Here is a 19,246-nt window from a genome sequence, read left to right as displayed (position 1 = left end):
GTGACAGGTTATAGTGAGTAACCTGATTTGGAATCATTGGCAGGACGCTAAGTAAACTGTTGAAACATGGAAAATAACAAATAAGAAATTGTTGACATGGACATTTTTACTTGTTGGATATTATATTCACAGTTTTTAAAATTCTAATACAAAGCGTCTATACACAGAGGAACGTCGAGTACCTTTTCTTATAATATTTTTCTTGTTGTCTGTAGCAACTCAAATCCTAAGTACACGAATGCATCTGATAAATATGAGATCGTTCGCCACAAGAGTATACTATTTTTATTTCATTCCATTCTCATCACTTGCATTTGTATCTTTAGCTGATATTTTTTTTTTATTTCTACCCACTTATGATCAAGGTCGCTAGTAGCTATGTGATTCATGATTTTCAATATCAGTAGATTAACACGTTGACAGCCAAGCTACGAGATAACTCATAGTTGGCCTAATTCTGAAAAGTACCGTGGCAGTCAACGTGCTAAAAAAATATGTCAGGCAAATGAAAAAAAAGGTACCAGCAATTGCACAATATCGTCTGCATAAACGCATCTATTTACAATTCCTGCATCGTTAAACGTAAATTTTTGATTTCTACATATATTTAAATATATTTATAAAAAGAAAACATGATAAAGCGATCTACTTACATTGCACTTACGTAGCAATGTAGCCGGACCTATGTGTCTATTATTGAACAAATATTTGAGAAATCTGCTAGGATTCGAAAGGGCCTCTTCTGTTATTTGTATTTTGAATGAAACACGTTAACATACACAGCAGGGAGCAAAAATGGTCTTCCAGAATACTATTGTCATTTAATACTATTACGTTTGTGAAGAGAAAAGCCATTATTGCCCGGTCATGTACAACGAGAATATATGACACTTTAATTTTAAATCCCAATTGAAGCAATTACAAAGTGGGTAGGAACATCCGATTATCAAAACCCATATATTAGGGACGTATGGTCCCATGTGCAAGAATATTACGATTAATTTGTGTTGATCCTTCCTGTAATATTTTTAAAAAATAATTGTTCTTTATCTTGTTGCCTCTTACGAGGTGGAATGTACTGTTTACGTGACGATTCACGCCTTCAAATTAGCCTGGCGAATACGGAAAGGAGTAAATGTAAAATCTTACGTGGCCTTTCGAGAACATGTTGTGCTTATTATGTTTTGTTGTCCGTATTAACCATTCTTGTTATCCTGAACGTTAAAGCCTATTTTTATGCTGGAACTGTCCTTTAGACTACTTGCTAAAGTAAGTATGGGTTCTTGATCATGTGATTCCTTTGAAGGACTTCCGGTCGACGATGGCTCCACCAAGTTCACCTTACGATTTTCGAGATCATCGCTGGAGGTCACCGAGCAGGAACCCTGGTTGGCGGTGAACTTGAAGCTTGATTCAGCACTTATATCCTTCTCGGAAGTGACCTTGGGTGTAGAGACGCTCTGCGATCTTGAGAAGTTCCTCCTCCTACTGCAGGAGGATGACGGGCCAGACGTCATCTTCTTTGAGTCCTGTGCCACATCAGTATCCAGTTTCATACTCTAAGACTTTCCGGTAGTGTAAATGATATCTAGCTTGTGTGTGCTTGTTCTTACGTTTTCTCTAGTGAAAGTCGAACTCAGGGACGTTGACTCCTTTATCCTAACGTCTTCGTCAGCGATCTCCATGCTCTCCACCCTGAATCTGTAGCGAAAAGAATAAAAGCCGTATGAATGATATTGAGATTGTCCTGGTTTACCTGGTTCAGGCTCCTGAGATTTATTCACCTGCCAATTTTCTTGAAACTACTACTTGGCTTTACCATACTAGCAGCAGTTGTACTCCCAGTACCGGAAGCGGAAGACTCTTTCTGCTCGAAGATGTACTTCACGTCTTGCTTCTTCTGCTCCTCGCTCTGTCTCAATGTCAAAGTGTGATCCTCGTCATCGTCAAGGTTATCTGCATTCGCCTCGTTCGAGCATGTGCTCTGCTTCAAATTCCTACAGATGGTATCGTTCCCACTTCCGCGAATCTGACCGTCCTCGTTACTGTAATAATCTGTATAAGAGATGCTGCCGCGACTCTCGCGGCACTCCTGGTCCAGATTCATGCAGATGTCATTAAAATCCAAGTCTAGTCCTGGTGTTGTTGAGAATTTATTAGGTCCGCCGCCGAATGGCTGTATTCTACAGAAAGTAAAATAATGGTCCTGATCAAAAGTAGATCCGTCTTGCGTGAAAGTATAAGCCGGATTAATATGTATAATATGATAATGACGATTAATCATTTTCATACAGATAAGCCTTAATCAATTTTGATAAAAGCAATTATTTTTTTATTTACCCATCGTTGCTGACCAGGCTAATAGACATACTGCACTCTCCAGCTGATGTTGGTGCTGGTGAGGACGGTTCCGAGGACAGGAAGGATTGAGGCTCGCTGCTCCACCATCCTGTACCTAGTTTCAAACAGTTATTATAAAATATATTTTATCAATACTTATATATTAAAGTATTCACTTACTGTTCGGACTGGTAGGTGACGGCTGATTCCTAACATCAATTACATCAGTATCATTGGGTCCTTTATACTGTATAGGAGTAGGCGTGATGTACCTGTAAAGAAATAATAAATGAAAATAACATTTCTGTTCTCGTTTACGCATTGATCAACATAGAAATAACCTTTTGAAGATATATACGAATACTCACAGAGGAACGACGCCTAATGGCTTACGGTACCTGACACACTCCAAGTCTGAGGAATGATACTCTCGACTGATGCCGCCAATGCTCAGATTAGGCATAACCGCCCCATGAATCGAGCCTCCCGGCGATGGAAACTTAGGCGGTGATGACGCCGGCGTTCTAAACAAGGGTGCGATGGTCATCATCTCCAAGAAGGAATCGAGTTGACGAAGGGACAGCGCATTGTGCAGGGTCTCCAGAGGTCTGATCGGTGGCACACCCCCAAATCCTTCAATAGCTACGATAAAATCCATATCTATAAATAATGCGTAATTAAATGACAAATGAGAACTGTACTCGGGGAATCCAATGTACTCACCAGCGACAGCTGACGCGTGAGGCGGTACCATGTCCTTAAGATTGGGAGCGCTCGACGAGCCACTTATAACAGCTGTACTAAAGAGGCTGTTCGTAGATCCCGTCAGCTTCTTGCTAACGTTGTAGCCCAACAGCTTGAAATAACTCATCTGTCCGGAGATACTGTGACGGTGGCGCCTGGCTGTGCAGGTGAGGTCAGGTTGAATGATCGAAGGTCGTGTGTCTGGAGATGAGAAGGATCGTTGCGGTTGGAGTCTGGGAATCGGCTTCCTGGGATTATCGTTGGACATTCTGTGCTGACACTTGTAATGATGACGCGCAAAGCAATGACAATGACGTGAGCCATTACAATAATGCTGATGAGTGCAAGGACACAAGGACGAAAGCGGTGGTTCTAGATCAATAGGACGCGATGACGTATGTCCGAGCAAGGACGTCGTCCCGAGGACGTCGTTGTGAGAGTATCGTCTATCTCTAAAATTACGGTAAGTGCGTGAGTCCGGTGAGTGGGAGTAGGAGGACGAGAAATCGGAGTCTGTGCCAGGATTAGCGAAGGTGGCTCCCATATCAGAGCACGAGAGTGTCCTCGAGAGAACCCTGCACCCGGGAGGTGACCTGGTGGTATCGAGCCGATGCTTCTCGTGGCGGTAGACGCAACAGCCGAAGTGCATCCTGGACGTTCCACAGGGTGTAGAACACTGGAGGTGTGTATTCGGAGTGGAACTACCCGAAGGAAGTCTCGAGTGTTCACTGAGATCAGTCTCCTGACAGTGTCCTGCAGTTGCACCATCCTCGGGGAACGAGCTCAAGTGTGACGAGTAAGTCATGTTACGACAGGGACTTCCGTGGGTCGACGGGAAGACCTCCTGACAGGAACGGAATGACTCCATCCACAGGAAGTTAGGTTCGAGCAGGCCGGACGAGTAGCATGAACAGTTGCAAAACTTATGAGACAACGAGCGAAAGAAGTAAGTTTGAAGGTTTAAGCGCTCGGAGAGCGACAGCGATCTGCTCTGGGATATCAGTTCCGAGATGGTGCAATTGTAACATGGACAACGTGGTGGACAACCGGGTGACAGGGATCGTGATCGTCTCTTGGAGCCAAACTCCGTGTCGTAGTGATCTTGATAAACGGTCAAATGATGTGACTTGTTCGTGTGGTTGGACGGCGACAGGGAACTTGATACCTGGTTGGACATGAATACCGACGGAGAAGCTTCGCTGAACTCACCGCTTACTTCCACACTGGGCAGAGTCATCTCGGACTGGGAGCGGCCATATTTCTTAGTGTGTGATATCAGCGGAGGCTTGCAGGATATACACGTTGGAGTTGATACGTTCTCGTTGTTGTTATCACAGGACGGCGACAGTGTGCTACAGGATGCCAAGGGCGTGCTATGGAGTGTAACTAGGGGACTGGCGGTTCCCGAACTAGAGGCTGAAGAAGCATTCACGCCAAATGGTATAGGCAGATCCGGAGAGCTTATGGAGTGAGCCAGGACTAAGGGCTTTCCCAGGTAAGGTACGTTAAGGAAATCGTTCCTGGGGGAACATTCCGGTATACTTGATTCCTCCGAAACCTCCTGGACTGAAGCTTCTTCGAGATTAAGGTTAATTAATAGGCAAGTCAGATGAAGGATAGACACATTTCAAAACAGACAGAGAAAGAGTGTATACAGTGTGTAACGTAAAGATAAGCAGAAGGTAAAGAGAAAGTATGGGAAAAGAGTGATAAGAGTAGGATGGAAAGAAAAGAAAGAAACAAATAAATAACATTAAATGACCCATCACCGATGGTATTACGTAACATCACGATTACTCCATATAGACAACAGTGTCACCGGTCACGAGACAGCAGTTGTACAAATTTTATCCTCAAAAAAAATTTCAGAAAAATAACTACAAACTGGAGAATCGAGTAGGGACAAAAGAATATTTTTTTTCTAATATTTATTTCGAGACAAAACAAAATATAGCGTTAACGTTAATTATTTTTGTTAAAATTATCGTTAATGGATGCACGACGTCTTTTAACAAGAGTGCAAAGCAATTGGTACGAAAGAGAAAGAGAAAAAATACAAACAAATAGCGAGGAAAAATGTACACAGTCATATGTATATATATTTATATACATAATTACATATTACTTGGATGCTAATTATATCAGGCACGTGCATATACATATTACCGAAAGCGCCACTATGGCTTTAATGATCTGGTCGAATGATTTTAGCTTGCGAGATACTAATGAGACGCGAAAGTAAAAAAAGCGTAGCAACATTTTATATATAGTATACTGCATTATGTAAGGTATAAGCATTTAAGCAATAAAGATAAGGCATTCCTGCACGAGCATATATTCAAGTACAAATGGAACACAGTGAATTGGAATAATCGTGGATGTGGGAAATGTAGTATATTTATTGACGGCTGGATGGATCATGTTTCATGTTTAAAAAATTTTTTTTAATACAAAGCATGGTCCAAACAGTCGCCCCTTTGACAAAATTTGATGGGCCTCCACGCACACAATTATCGCAGAGCAAAGAGTTATTCCAACTGAACTGCCATTCCTTCTCTCAGACTTCCTCTCGACGTATTCTCTTCTCTCCTTTTTTTCCACTTCTCTGTCTTTCCTGTTTCTTCTTGTTTAAAAGCTTCAAAAACTTTTAACGTTTTGTTATATACGTTACGATAAATTTTGCACAAAAAGAATTCTGTCAGATGATTTCAGAATAACAGTAAAATCTCATGTGAATTTTGCGTAGCTTCTAAGAGACAAAGACTGGTGGAATCTACTGAGAATTTCATAGGTTCAGAAATTTACAAAGAGAGACAGAGGGAGAGCGAGAACGAAGAGTGAAAGGTAGCCAGAGGAAAGATGGCAACGAAAGGACGTACCTTCCTTGTTGACCGCGTCCAAGCTCTGATACTGCAGCTTGTCCGCAGCTACAAAAAAGAAAAAAAAAAAAAAGGAGACGAAAACGCAAAAACTTTGTGACCAGTTGGAGCGAGATTGAACGTGCGATTATCTCATCATACGATTGATTCGTTCACTCGGCGGATGATGATTGCCATGATCATCTTGTTCGGCATTAAACTATGAGGATTGATAATAGCGCGACAATGTCAGCTGGACGCGCCTTCAATTCTTTTTTATTGCATATTCGCACCCGGTAAACACCGAACAATACATCCCATTTACTTTAGTCGACATTTACAAAAGCTACGTGTACTCGCCAAAGTAACACTTTCATTGGACACCAATTATTACGTCACAACAATTCCTAATCGCCACAAGCGGATCACGAGACATTAGTGGCACCGGTTAGTGACGCAAAAAGCGAGTGTCACACTGTTCGCCAAGTCAAGTCTTCAACAGTCGTCGTACAGTGTAACTCTCATTTTCATTAGAACTTTAGGAGCAAAAACAATTGAACTTGTGGAGAAAAGTTGAATATCAATCAAGGTAATAACGTGGAATGTTACTGAATAATAAATTAGAATGCACATATCGAAACGATATAGAATGTCAAAAAGTAAAAAAGAAAGGGACGAGGGCAATCAGTGCGAAACATTTGATATACCTGGTCGAAGAGGTTCAAGAAAAATAGAATCAAAGAATGTTTTCAAGTGAATCCAAATTAACGTAAAAAAGTTACAGTACACAAGTAGAAGCGAGAGGATAATAAAAGGTGAGTTTGAAAATATAATAAAACAAGTAAAAAAAAAAAAAAAGGAAAAGTAAACAAATTGTAGAACACCGTGAGAATTGAGTAAAGTCAAAGAGTCGTCATCGTCATCATTTAATTTATCAGTCCATGCAAAACCTTGTTTCTCCTACTGATGATCATCTATTAAAACTTTGACAAGTCGACGATGACTAGTAATTGCTTCGGACAGTCTTACACCCAGGACCAATTCATAGAGAAATGTGCACCAAACCATTAGTTTTCTCTTCCCTCAAAATTCAAAGAAATGGAAGAGAGTAGAGTAGTTAAGAAGAAACGATACTTACCTTTCTCAGGTTTATCCTGTCGTTGATGATCATAACTGCGAGCGCGAGGTTCACTAATTCCAGCTGCTTCCCTTTCCCGTCGTTGTCTTTGACTCGCTGCCAATTGGCTACCCAGTCTTGCAGCTTCATGACCAGCGACCGTCCTGGCACTGTTAAAGAGCAAGAGGATAGTATACAAATCTTACTACTGGAATTGCCTTGTAACCGCATAACTTTGCAAAGTTAATTTCAGGAAACCTGATTGGTATCGGTGCAGAACTCTGGAGGAATCCGCTGTCGAAGGGTTCATCCATTAAATTCGAATCTAGGTCCATCATGTCTATTGCCCTGCTGGTTGTCGGACTGTCCATTATGGGATCAATCGGTTCAGTTTCCATCGGCGGTGGGGAGGTATCCTGAACATTGTACAACAATTTTATTACCAGTTTCGTCAAGATGCCGCAGAGTTTTAAACCAGGAGTAGGTGCATGAGGTGCCTGACACACCCCAACTAGATGATTTTTAAATGAAAAACTAAAATCGCGCAACCATTTCCGGATTAAACGTTGCATAAATAATAGAAATACTCTCACCGATTTGGATGGTGGAGTTATGACATCATCCTCAACAATACCCAATTCAGTATCCTCCTCTTCGATACGCGTACTGCACTGAGAAGTCGTATCCTGACCAGACCCAGTGTCACCCTTGGGAGAAATGTCAGATGTCATAGATAAATGATAAGAAAAAGACGAGTTTAAAATTTTGTTTACAAAACTTACAAGATTTTGACTGCTCTCATTGCGGGAATGAGGTCTGAATCCAGGTCCAGGTGGCAAGTTCTTTTGAACGCAACAATTGACACCTGGACTAAAGTGCAGCTCCACGTGGAAACGCTCCTCGCTACTTGGATCTTTAGTAGGATCCTCGTACAGCATTACAACTATTTGTGACATGTAATTAAGCTCGGACACCATGCTGACGTATTCCATTGCGCGTCTCCATTGCTCATCCTTTACCACCTACCATGATATATTAGTTATAATATCGCAAGGAAGGTTTGATACAAAAAGATATCAAAATACGTATGAATAAAAGAATTCATAAACGTACATCTAACAAACCCCCATAACGCAAAACTGTAAGCAGAGAATGAACATGGCTCTCGCTTGTGAAGTATAACCGCGTACGCACGTGTCGTCCCGGACTCGATACACCATGAGAATATCTGAAATAAAAAATATAAAAAGCAATGATAAACAGAATATTCTCCAATCATATAATCTCGGTATGAAGGCGGCATCCTCTGCTCCGAAAAACCACCCTGTACACTGATTTTTTACGCTTTATATTTTTGCTTTTAACGGCAATGAGTTTATGAAGTTGAAAAGGTATTCAAATACTTATAACAACGGTTGTATTTATATTAAAACTTGTATACAACCTTGGATTCAATCGATTTACAGTTTCCTCTCCAGATTCTTCGATATTCCTTTGTAGGTCAGCACGAATCTTCTTCAGGAGCGGTGTGCATATACCCTGACCAATCGTCAATTTCTCTTGGACGGTCAATCCATACTCCTTGAGAATATTATACAGGATATTACGAATTGCACATGTAAATTATCGAAGTCAATTATTCGTAATTTGACATACCTGTGGTATCACAATATCAGCGAGGTATTTGGCGTAGATATACAATTCCTCAGCATGATCAAATTGCAAGGTGTGATTGTTATGCTGCAAGTCGTACTTTATACAATCGTAAATATCTGGAATCTTTGATATATCAAACCGTTTGTCCTTCGTGCAAAAGTCCTTCTCTATTTTTCCCCATCGCCTTCCCATCAGTTCCCAAGTTTCCCCATGATATAGTATAGCATCTAACCAAGATTACAATAAAATATAATACACATTGGAGCAACATTTTAAATACTACAAGACAAACGGACTATACGAAAACAAATGAAAAATTAATGCAAATACCCTTAGTCTTAGGATCATCTTTCTTGATCCTTACAATATCCATGAGCTTCTGTATCAATGCGTGCACATGCTGGCAACACCGTACAGGATTCTTCACAAAATCCATAGCTGCATTTATACTGAGTGCGTTACCCGGATTGATCTGTTCGCGATCCTCACGCGTGAACTCTCTGTTCTGTTGTAGAAGCTCGTGGAGCTTCGTCTTCACCCTAAGAGTTTGAGTACAATAATTATACACGAAATCGTTCAAACTAAGATCCGAAACTTGCAAATAAAGTGCGTCCTAGTGAACTTACATATTCTGATACTTGCTACTGTCACAATCATTGTCTAGAAGACCATTAGTATTGGCACTCTTAACCATCTGCACCAGGATTGGCGTGAGTTCACCCTCCAGAGCCAAGAGACCTTTTGCGAAAGCAGCAGCCGTCATCTGGACGCGACCCTCGTCACTGGCATAGATCTTCAAGTCATGACGGAATGTTGAGTGGAGACGCAAAAGTCCCAGTCCCTGAGCACCAGCATACTCACCTACAAATTGAATCAGATATTAGAAGGATATGGGAGATTCGAGGATGATGCCAAATTTATGAGGTTGTGCCGAACTCGATAGGTACAGAAAGAAACTCTATGTGCCAGAACAGGGTACGGGAACAGATTATGAGAAAGATATCAAGCAATGCAAACACGACTAATTGTAAGTACGATCTAAATTCAGTAACAATGTTCTTCATTATAAACATCATTGAAGCTAAAAATTGTGCAAGCAAAGTGGCAAGACAGTTTTCAAGATAATAAATACAAACGAACTAAAAATAAAATGACTACTGCAAGCACAGACAGTATAAAATTACTACAATGAAGGTCATTGATTTGCAAGGTCCATCGTTGCAACACGGGCATTCAAATAATATAAATAGGTACTCATTGAAGAAGCTTTTTGGAAAATGTGATGGGGGGTTATTTTTCATGGAAAATACCATCGTGGAAAGTCATTGACAAACGGGCCTTTGAACTGTGGTAATACAGTATTATTGTCTACATGTGAATACACATTTATTCAATGCGACCTACGTAAAGGAGCTACTAGTAACAAGCATCGTTTAACGAGAGTGAGTTTACCGTGGCTTGGCAAAATCTCTGAGTCTTCCTCTGAAACGAACATTCAACAATATCACCTGTAGTTCAATTTGACACATCAATTATGACGTCGTCATCGCATGTCGTCGTGTTACTGTGCTTGACGCGATTAACTATGAAAACTAGGAAATGAGGTATCTAAGAATAAAAGTAGGGTACCGTGTCGTGCTAATTATTATAAAAAAACACATAGTGACGAAGTAAAAGTAAGAAAAATATATTTAGTAACCAAGAAAACAAGGAAAATTCAAAAAGCAGCGGGAATAAAAAATTAAAAAATCAATGGCAAAAAAATTATGGATTTTTCAAAGAAAAAGTCAAATCAGGTGCTTGTAAATTTCAGTAAGATTGTAAGTCCAGGTTAATGTCGTGTGTGAGAGAAAAGAAACAATGACGAACATATAAAAGAATAGGGTAGCTTCGTCAAGTGAGGTACTCTGGCTCAAATGAAAAATGTCTACATGGCAAAACAAGCGTAAGAGCATAAGATACGAACCACTAAGGTGTCTACCTTGACCGCCGGGATACATGCATCGAAATATTCGACCAAGTTCTTCAGCTTGAATGCGACCTGCAGGAGTCAATTCACCGCCCCACTTCAGGATCAAAACCAAGGAGGGCTCACCAAGACGATCTGATCAAAAAAAAATTAATAACTTAGTACTGTTCTTAATGCATCGAATAAGCATTAACTTTTTTAAAATACTATATAGATAGGTGCATCCTACCATCATCCGAGGAACTTCCTCTGGGTCTTCCTCGTGGTTGATACTTCATTTGCACTTTACGATTGATACCCGAAAAGTGTCCGTACCTGAAGAAAGTATCACGAACAATAAAGACAAATATTATTTATTTTCCTTTAATGTAAGATTCATGTTTTTAATCATTAACGTGTCGTGTATTTAAAACAAGTTGAAATTCTGCCACCGCTTTTTCGCGATACTGATTGGTCTTTGCTATTGTTGTTAGATGCATAATTATATTTGTCGCGCGACGAGCGCATTCGCGACACGCACAGTCAGTTAGATAGATTGCGGTTAGCTTTTTGGGCCATAACTCAACAACGGGGAGGTGCGCATCAAAATATGCATAGATCAGGAGATTGTCAGTACTTACATTTCTAATACACTTTTGAGTTGTTCCAATTTTCCCTGCTTTTCCTCGAGCTCTGGACCAGCAGCACGATGCTGTATTTCAGCCAATAAGCTTCGAGCAGTGTCTAGAATCTCCTGAAGCTGTTTAGGCCTCTTCAGTTTCACATGACCATGCTTATATCCATCATACTTTGCGAATATCTCAAAGAACCTAATAGGTGCAACAACAACAATAAATTCCTCCAGTAATAAAGAATAAAACAATGACATTAAGTCCCATTTCCGCAATACTAACTTAGGATGGCGGACTTCCACCTTCATCTTTTGCTTTGGTGTTCTATCCCCATGTCTTATGACTGCTACCACACATCGCAACTCCATCCTGAGAATCATTTAATCACTTAACCAGTCCCGTCAATCAATAATCAGTACCCAAAGCTAAAAGATTGTCTTACATCTTTCCAAAGGTCGTAGGCACGATGGGTGGATCATCCAATTGAAATGGTACGCTCCAGGGAATATGTAGTGTAGGTGCAAGTTCACGCAATATCATGTTGCCCAGGATCTTTGCGCAATCGTCATAGTACTTGTTCGAGTTCTTAACGAAACTAAATCCATTCACGTCGCAAACAAATGACTGTCCATTGGCTCTGTGGGAATAACTTTATGAACTGACCTCATTAAACGTAGGAAAACAAAAAAATGTGTATTGTGTAGAAAAAATTCGCGTAGTACTTCAGAGTATGCTGATGAGTAACTATCTAATGTGACCAGACAGTTCTCTACTCTTGAATAAAGAGTCAGTCCTGACTATTCTATATGGTAATATGATATCCATTCTAGAGTAACACTGATAACCGCATTGCTAGTCTATCGAACAAGGACAATCGGACTCTCCTATATGAATATGAAGTACTCTCTTGTTCTTAGTAATAGAAGTTGATGATTTATACAAAGTGAATTACACTTCATGATGTACATCAATCACGAAATAGCATTACCCATTAACGACCATACATCTCTATATAATTTTTAAGTGAAAATATTTCTTCAATATTATAACAAAACGCAAAAAACATCGTAACAGAAAGAGACGTGTCTCACCTGAGTAAATCAAATCCGCATACGGTCTGCTTAAAAGCTAGACAGACCTTCCTGCTGATGAGTTTCTCAGCATTGCTCAGAATGACAGGATACCGAATTTCCTTGCCCTCGGAGTCACGTTCGACTTTCCCATCGAGAGCAGGACTCTTCCGGGCCTCAGCATGGGCGTAATCCGGCCCAACAGTATATACCTTGACATCGGTACCATCGGTGGGCATGAAGTCTTCATAGATGTAGGAACCTGTCTTACGAACACGTGATTCTGGCGAATACACGCTACTACGACTGCCTATCTGTGTAACAATTATAAAGAAAAATTAATGTCATCCAAGAAACAACAGCCAAAGGCGCCGTCATTGACATATCCAAAATCCTACGATGTAATACAGAAGTTCATTGATAAGATTATTGCAATTGTTTCCGGTTGTACCTTTCTGAACAAACGTTGACTCCCACCACCAGCAGAAGTCGGATAATAGATGTATATATTATGATCCTCGGCAGAAACTGGCTTCTCGACGAAGGGCTTATTGAATGTGACGCCATTGACCTCAACGTGATCCTCGGACTCGACGAGCTCGTGATCTGAAATAGAGTCTTTGTTCTTCGCATGTCAAAAATTTGCACATACACAAACGCAGGATCGGAAAGTGCATGAGTGAAATGATAGTTAATTATTCATCATGTTTCTGAACTCGATGCGTGCAAAAACGTGGAAGCCAGTCCAAGGGGAAAAAAAATAAAAAAGAGAAATGAAATAATGCGATGACTAAAGGAACGTAATCAGGTAAGACTGTGCAAAAGGTATAGTGTGATACGTGCAAAATAAAATGACCAACCCAAAAAATCACTTACGTTTCGGATCAGCTGAGTCACGATCAAGCACAGCGTAACGTGGTATCTCAATGCCCTCGCTGTCTAGTATCGCGTATACCCTTCTGCGATCCTGCTTAGCATAATCGTGACAGTCTATTATTGTAAGGGTCGTGTCAGCCAGAAGTACAATGAGGAATTCGCATAATTGATCATCAAGGAATTCTGATAATCACACGATAGAATTGTTTGAGTACCTGAATGTCATATTGCATTGGAAGATTGTTGATGATGAATGGATTGCGTAGATTGGCATAGTGTATTGCCTTGTCCAGCGGGAATCCTTTACTATGAAAACTTATCAGACAATCGACTATCGGCCAATCTTCGACAGGTTCCTAATTGATAAATATAATCAATATATTGAGAGTTAACTGACATGTATACTGCTTGTTGTTAATAAATGATAACGCTAATTGTCGTACCTTCAATATGACTTCTTCAGGAAAAACGACGATCTTAATATATTCAAATTCTTCCAACCGGGTAAGAATCTCCTTCATTGGTTTACTCTGCGACTTCTTGGACATCGCGCAGACCCCAACGAGGACCTGTTTACCCTCGCCCTCGAGATCAGCACCGCCCATGCACCCATCCTCGTTGCTGCACCCGTCCGACAGCTCGCCCTAAGGACATCAAGTGGAATTAAAAATTGAGAATAATATAAATAAACGTTCAATTGATCCTGAGAGGATCGTACACCGATATACAAATGATTGACATGACCTGTCGTTTGGTTAGGATAGAGCGATGATGCACTAGGATATGCAAGAGTGGATAGATCGCGTGGTTATTAGGATGGATAAGCTTTGCTCACCCAATATGATCTCAAGCAGGATAGTAAGCAGGGTTTCTTGTGATCCTTGATTTCCATGTGAGTGTTCTTTATGCGCTCTTGAATTACTGTGCCTTACAGTCTTTTATTTTTAAGAGAGCCAGCCTGCACTGGCTTTTCTTTTGACTCTACAAGAATGTTTTGATGGGTCATATTCATGTTAGATGTGAATGAATTGCATAATGATATGTATACGAATGTTACTAACTGTATTGAGTCTCATTGATATAAAATATTTAAATGATATAGTGTACTTTGTGTATAATTCAATCAATATTCTCATTACCAATTTTCACATATTCTAATAGTCGAAAGTTATAAAAATAACAGTCCTTCGCATTCCTATGTCACCTTGCGTGAATTTCATTGAAATTGCAATTCTCTGTGCAAGACCATACCTATAATTAACTGAGAGTCTTCAGTATCTGAAGAAACGAAAATCCGTAGATGTATCATCATCCACAAGCTCGTCATCGACGTCACCTTATCTTTATAAATAAGATATCATTAAATCTAAAATATCACCAAAGTATAATAAACGTAAATTGGCTTAATGTCCAAGGACTACGAACTGAATGCTATACAAATGCCTTACTGACAGTCAGCCCCGTTTAGAATGACAAACTGGATATTTTCTGATATGACTAAGCCTAAGGAACTCGTCGCCCGTTTAGTTTTCATTCATTAAAATAGTTGGCCCTCCTTTAGCGATGCACTCAAATGCCAGCCAGAATTAAACCGAGCAAGGTCGCACCTGAGCTGTTGCCTCAGATGAAAACTTTCAGTACTAAGACACAGAGAGCAAGTTACTTTGGGAATTTAAAAAAGAGGAAAATAAAATGCTGTTTTTCCACGGTCTCATTGAAATATGGAGAAATGAGTTATCATTGGTTACACTGTGCCTTTTGAACACCAATACTTCTCTACTGTAATAATGCCATGAATGACGTGTACTGGCACAAATTAATATACCACGAAATATTCTGAAGTTTTCAAATTCGCAAGTTATATCACATACAAAACACTCGTCGCAGCAGCAACATTCCTCCAGGTCGCTTAAATCTTCCATTTCAGAAATTGGCGGTGGGTTCTTCCCGTCGTTACGAATTCGCCATTTTTTTAATCTCCACCAGTCCTTCCACCAGGTCCACTCCATCTTTCACAAAGTTCAATTAACAACAAACAACAAGAAGAACATTAAAACACCAAAAACCAACTGATACATCCGACATGTGTTATTTAAGATATTAGACGTTGCAATGATTATTCTCTTCTTGTTATTATTGCTGATTCACAGCCTATATCTTGCATTATTTCACCTTTCAACTGTTCCCAGTGCCCCCTTAGACTCTACTCTGATAAACGGGCAAACGAATTACAGAAGCTAGTGATCCCAGTTCTTCGGTTTCCTCTTCTCGGTCGACATGTTTACCAGAGAGCAGTGAAATCGTGGAGCTGGTTGATGGGCTCATCAAAAATAGAAGTTACTCAGAGTGTGTCAATCATAAGTGCTCTTATATTATTTTATCACAGTCCTTGAACACACAAAGGATGATAGACTAACATAGGTAAGATCCAGGTTAGGCCGAGTACCACATTTCTTCTGGAACGTTACAAATATTATCCACTTCTTCGTTGTATTAGTAAGATGATAATAATTTGTCGAATCGAACTCGTTTCACTTTGATAAAGAATAACTTCACGTTATGGTCTGGCTCTTTCAATGTTAAAACTTCGGCCTCTTCTTCAGCAAGGACCATCCTCTTCGTGGATTTTCAATTGTGTATCATTCCACTGAGACAACTGACACCCCATAATTGTTATGAAGTGTAATGAATTATGCAACACACATTCACATCATAGCTTTGCAATTATTGTTAAGCACAAGAACTCGCGTAAATGGTGCATCACTTCCTGCAATTTCGGAATAACTTAACAATATCATTGTCTCTGTTACAAGTGAGATGGTTGTCCACCAAGAAATAAATTATAAAAAAAATTAGATACCGTAGTAATAAATTGAAAAGCAGCAAGGAGAAGCTTTCAAGTGCTTCACAGTATTTGATAATTGAATAATATTTTCTAATTGAATCGCGCACGTCAAATGGTTCCAGTAAGCTTAAAAAATCTTTATCCATGCACGAAGATTAGATATCAAACAGCATCGATGATTTCATTACAGCACCACGACGTCTGCGTAAATTGACGCTATAAAAGAAAACAAAAAACCCCTTTTTAACCCGGCAAAGTGTCGGAAATATCAGTCACAATTTTTAATAACTGACTCTTCACTGATGGCAACCACTTGCACAGAAAGAAAAAGGTAGCTGTTTAATTACTGGTAATTGAATGACGCACATTCACAGAGTATAGAGTATTGTAAAAGTACACGAATCAATGTCAGTACAATGATTTGTAGATGTATTTCCCAGAAATAATTTGAATTAGATACGATTTATCACAATAATGTCTGTCCTAATCAATTTGTTTGTAGCCACAACGATAAAGCAATACCAGGAGAACATGAGGTAGTCAGCCGAGCACAATAATTGTTCAATTATACAAACCGTCAATGACAAATGAATTGACAATTGTCAATAAGACGATTCACACGAACTGAAACGAAAGACTACATTGAGACTTGAAAAACACAAATGTTACAACTAAAAATTCATTTTGCGTCCCTGCAACAGATACAGAACATGGAAAAGTGCCTCACAGTATCATCACGATGATTAACAACGTTTCTTTAAATGTATTATCATGGTCATCATAGCAATCATCATTAGGAGGTATAACGTTAATAAAACGCAACGTTAGCAGCGCGGCTATCGATGGAAAACTAATCCATGATCCAGTTAATGTTAGAACCCGCCTCTATGTATCCGCGATATAGCATGCTCCCAAGAGACTGTGACTCTCGACAAATGTGCTATGATAAATATAGAACTCATCATAGAGTGAACAAAGGAGAGTCTTCGTTCCGCCTCTTTCGATTCTAATAAGATTAAACGATTAGAACGATTTATACAGTGATTAAATACTTAAATGAAAACGACGACGAAAGTATTGCTCGAAGTAGATCGAGGTAATGATTTTTCTTCGATGCCTACACTTGCCTGAGTAAGTGTAACAATGTCATACGTACCATGGCAAATGGATTTCTATACGAGCCAAAATATCCATTAGAAAATATTTCTTGGCAAACAGGACAGAAATCGTTTTCCTCCACTATGTCGCAGTCGCACATTATTAATCGGTGATCAATAAAATACAGTGATAATTAATGACAGAGTTACAGAAAGAGAAAATGTAAAATATTACTAAACTTTCGAAGCTATCACGATTCAGTTAAGCAACTACTGTTTTAATGAGCACTTTTAATGCGTAAGCACTGTTAAAATCTTATCGGCATAAAACTTTTTTACTGTTTCCTTTTCTGACAATAAACATACACAAGATAATCGAGGCTACGCGGCTGGATTTTATTCATCCGTCCCGTCGAACATTATTCCCAGTGTGCGGAAGTATCAAAAGAAAAAGGACGTTTCCATATCGTTTTTCTTTCTTCCCATAAAACTCCGTTTTAGAGAAATTCCAGAGGGATTTCACATGATACATACGAATAAGCAGAAAAAGCGGTAGTGAGTATTAAGACAATTAATTCCTGGTGACGTTTCTTGTCGTGGAGCCAATGAAAATTGGCAAAGAGTCTTCTATTATGTTTGCACATTGTTCACGCAATTTTTCTTAGTATCTTTTATCTCGCCGCTTACTTATACCGTGTAAAGTAGGCATTTATTCAAAAGCAATAATAACGTTGACACTGGTATTTTCCTTTGTCGCTAACGCAATCTTCTTAGTCTACCATAGGTAGATATATCTGCTGTTAAAATGTTCCACGGGCGGTAGCTAAATTGCGAGCAAATGGTTTGTTATGGTTGTTATTAATTGACGCTCCTTATTCTATAATGAAACAAGATGATAAATTAAATAACACTACCATCATTTGCCAGTAGGGCTCAGCTTGATTGTCGCAATCAACGATATACACCTCTGGAATGCTCGTGGAGGTGGACATCGTCATTGAGAAGTGCTACGGGTTGGATGATCCTTGAGCTAATTGCTAATTGGTAACATGTGACCGTTAATGATTTCGCGGAAAATGCTCCAACGACTCGAACCAATCTTTGCTATAGTGATTAGAATTTTTTGAGCGAACGGAGATTAAAAAGAAAAAGTTATAAAATTCTCGCGGTTGAAATTCTGCGTTTTATGTTCTACGGTCAGGTAGTTGTGTAGTAGTGCTATATCCAGAAACACTATAGGACTATAAATATAGTTAATTAACAACTGTCAAGACTCGCAAAAAATACAAATTTTTAGATGCAAGAAAAAAAAATAGAAAGAAAATATCTATATAGAACGCACTGACTTGGCAAGGAACTATGTTATCGGGCCTATGCTTTATCCGTGAAATTACGTAATATTTTTTTACTTGATAAATTTATCAGTTCCTTAACAATAGAAACGCGCAAAAATTTTGGTGTCCTCTTTATGCGAATCACATTAACGTCCCCGTTTGCCAGTCCTAAGGAAGATACTGATTGTAATATTATTAGACACGACTCTTGCTGGCTACCAGTAACATTCCTAAAGGCACAGCAGAAGGAGATTTGAAATATTGCAACCAGAATTCAAAGACAATGCCATTGCTTTATATTGACGTATTCAAGTAACTTGCACTAAAATTTATTTTCAGGATAAACATGAAACGACAACACTTGAAAATCACTAAAACTTTGGACTCGAGGCACAAGAGTGACAAATATTCAACAGACTTCTACAACTGTGTGTGGAGCACGTCACGAATTTGAATGTTTTGACGTCAGATGCTCAAATTTTTCTTTTTTCTTTTTGTAAACACAGATACTAACATACAGACGGAATCCGTATGCTATATTTAGCAGAGTATATACGGTAACGAATCCTTGCCCAGTATATAACATCAGTAGTCTGACGATGCTCGAGGTAGCATAAAGAAATTGGGATTATGTGCAACAGCAAGAGGGAATAGGATGAGTGTGACTTGTTATTTAAGATTTGAAGGATCAGAAAAGACTGTAAATGGTATCACATAATATTTTATGTG

At 39.4% G+C, this 19,246-nt stretch overlaps 1 protein-coding gene across 8 annotated transcripts in view; it reads right to left on the bottom strand.

Annotated features, from left to right (window-relative positions):
* Window positions 1-91: 91 nt before the first annotated feature.
* Window positions 92-19,246, bottom strand: part of LOC107264464 (inositol hexakisphosphate and diphosphoinositol-pentakisphosphate kinase 2) — a 20,513-nt gene continuing 1,358 nt past the window's right edge. The window contains exons 1-28 of one of the 8 annotated variants that reach the window (XM_025081757.1): window positions 15,113-15,941; window positions 13,685-13,885; window positions 13,457-13,597; window positions 13,242-13,332; window positions 12,817-12,971; window positions 12,387-12,679; window positions 11,738-11,932; window positions 11,578-11,664; window positions 11,305-11,493; window positions 10,914-10,999; window positions 10,682-10,819; window positions 10,168-10,197; window positions 9,342-9,576; window positions 9,046-9,254; window positions 8,716-8,942; window positions 8,504-8,640; window positions 8,173-8,287; window positions 7,842-8,081; window positions 7,653-7,766; window positions 7,318-7,475; window positions 7,081-7,229; window positions 3,064-4,659; window positions 2,709-3,000; window positions 2,521-2,612; window positions 2,341-2,455; window positions 1,785-2,183; window positions 1,614-1,701; window positions 92-1,529 (exon numbers count right to left, since the gene is read on the bottom strand). In XM_025081757.1, the coding sequence (XP_024937525.1) occupies window positions 1,197-1,529; window positions 1,614-1,701; window positions 1,785-2,183; window positions 2,341-2,455; window positions 2,521-2,612; window positions 2,709-3,000; window positions 3,064-4,659; window positions 7,081-7,229; window positions 7,318-7,475; window positions 7,653-7,766; window positions 7,842-8,081; window positions 8,173-8,287; window positions 8,504-8,640; window positions 8,716-8,942; window positions 9,046-9,254; window positions 9,342-9,576; window positions 10,168-10,197; window positions 10,682-10,819; window positions 10,914-10,999; window positions 11,305-11,493; window positions 11,578-11,664; window positions 11,738-11,932; window positions 12,387-12,679; window positions 12,817-12,971; window positions 13,242-13,332; window positions 13,457-13,597; window positions 13,685-13,885; window positions 15,113-15,250 (6,243 nt within the window). In that variant the 5' untranslated portion in view covers window positions 15,251-15,941 and the 3' untranslated portion in view covers window positions 92-1,196. Of the gene's footprint in view, window positions 1,530-1,613; window positions 1,702-1,784; window positions 2,184-2,340; window positions 2,456-2,520; window positions 2,613-2,708; window positions 3,001-3,063; window positions 4,660-5,963; window positions 6,012-7,080; window positions 7,230-7,317; window positions 7,476-7,652; window positions 7,767-7,841; window positions 8,082-8,172; window positions 8,288-8,503; window positions 8,641-8,715; window positions 8,943-9,045; window positions 9,255-9,341; window positions 9,577-10,167; window positions 10,198-10,681; window positions 10,820-10,913; window positions 11,000-11,304; window positions 11,494-11,577; window positions 11,665-11,737; window positions 11,945-12,386; window positions 12,680-12,816; window positions 12,984-13,241; window positions 13,336-13,456; window positions 13,598-13,684; window positions 13,886-15,112; window positions 15,942-19,246 lie in introns of those variants that run through there. The other 7 variants (XM_025081750.1, XM_025081756.1, XM_025081754.1 and 4 more) reach the window with 7 other exon arrangements.

The sequence above is a fragment of the Cephus cinctus genome, unplaced genomic scaffold (assembly GCF_000341935.2).
Source record: "Cephus cinctus unplaced genomic scaffold, Ccin1 Ccin1_scaffold0171, whole genome shotgun sequence".
Classification (NCBI taxonomy): domain Eukaryota; kingdom Metazoa; phylum Arthropoda; class Insecta; order Hymenoptera; family Cephidae; genus Cephus; species Cephus cinctus.
The sequence above is the reverse complement of the archived record's forward strand: the minus strand, read 5'-3'. Positions and strand labels throughout refer to the sequence as shown.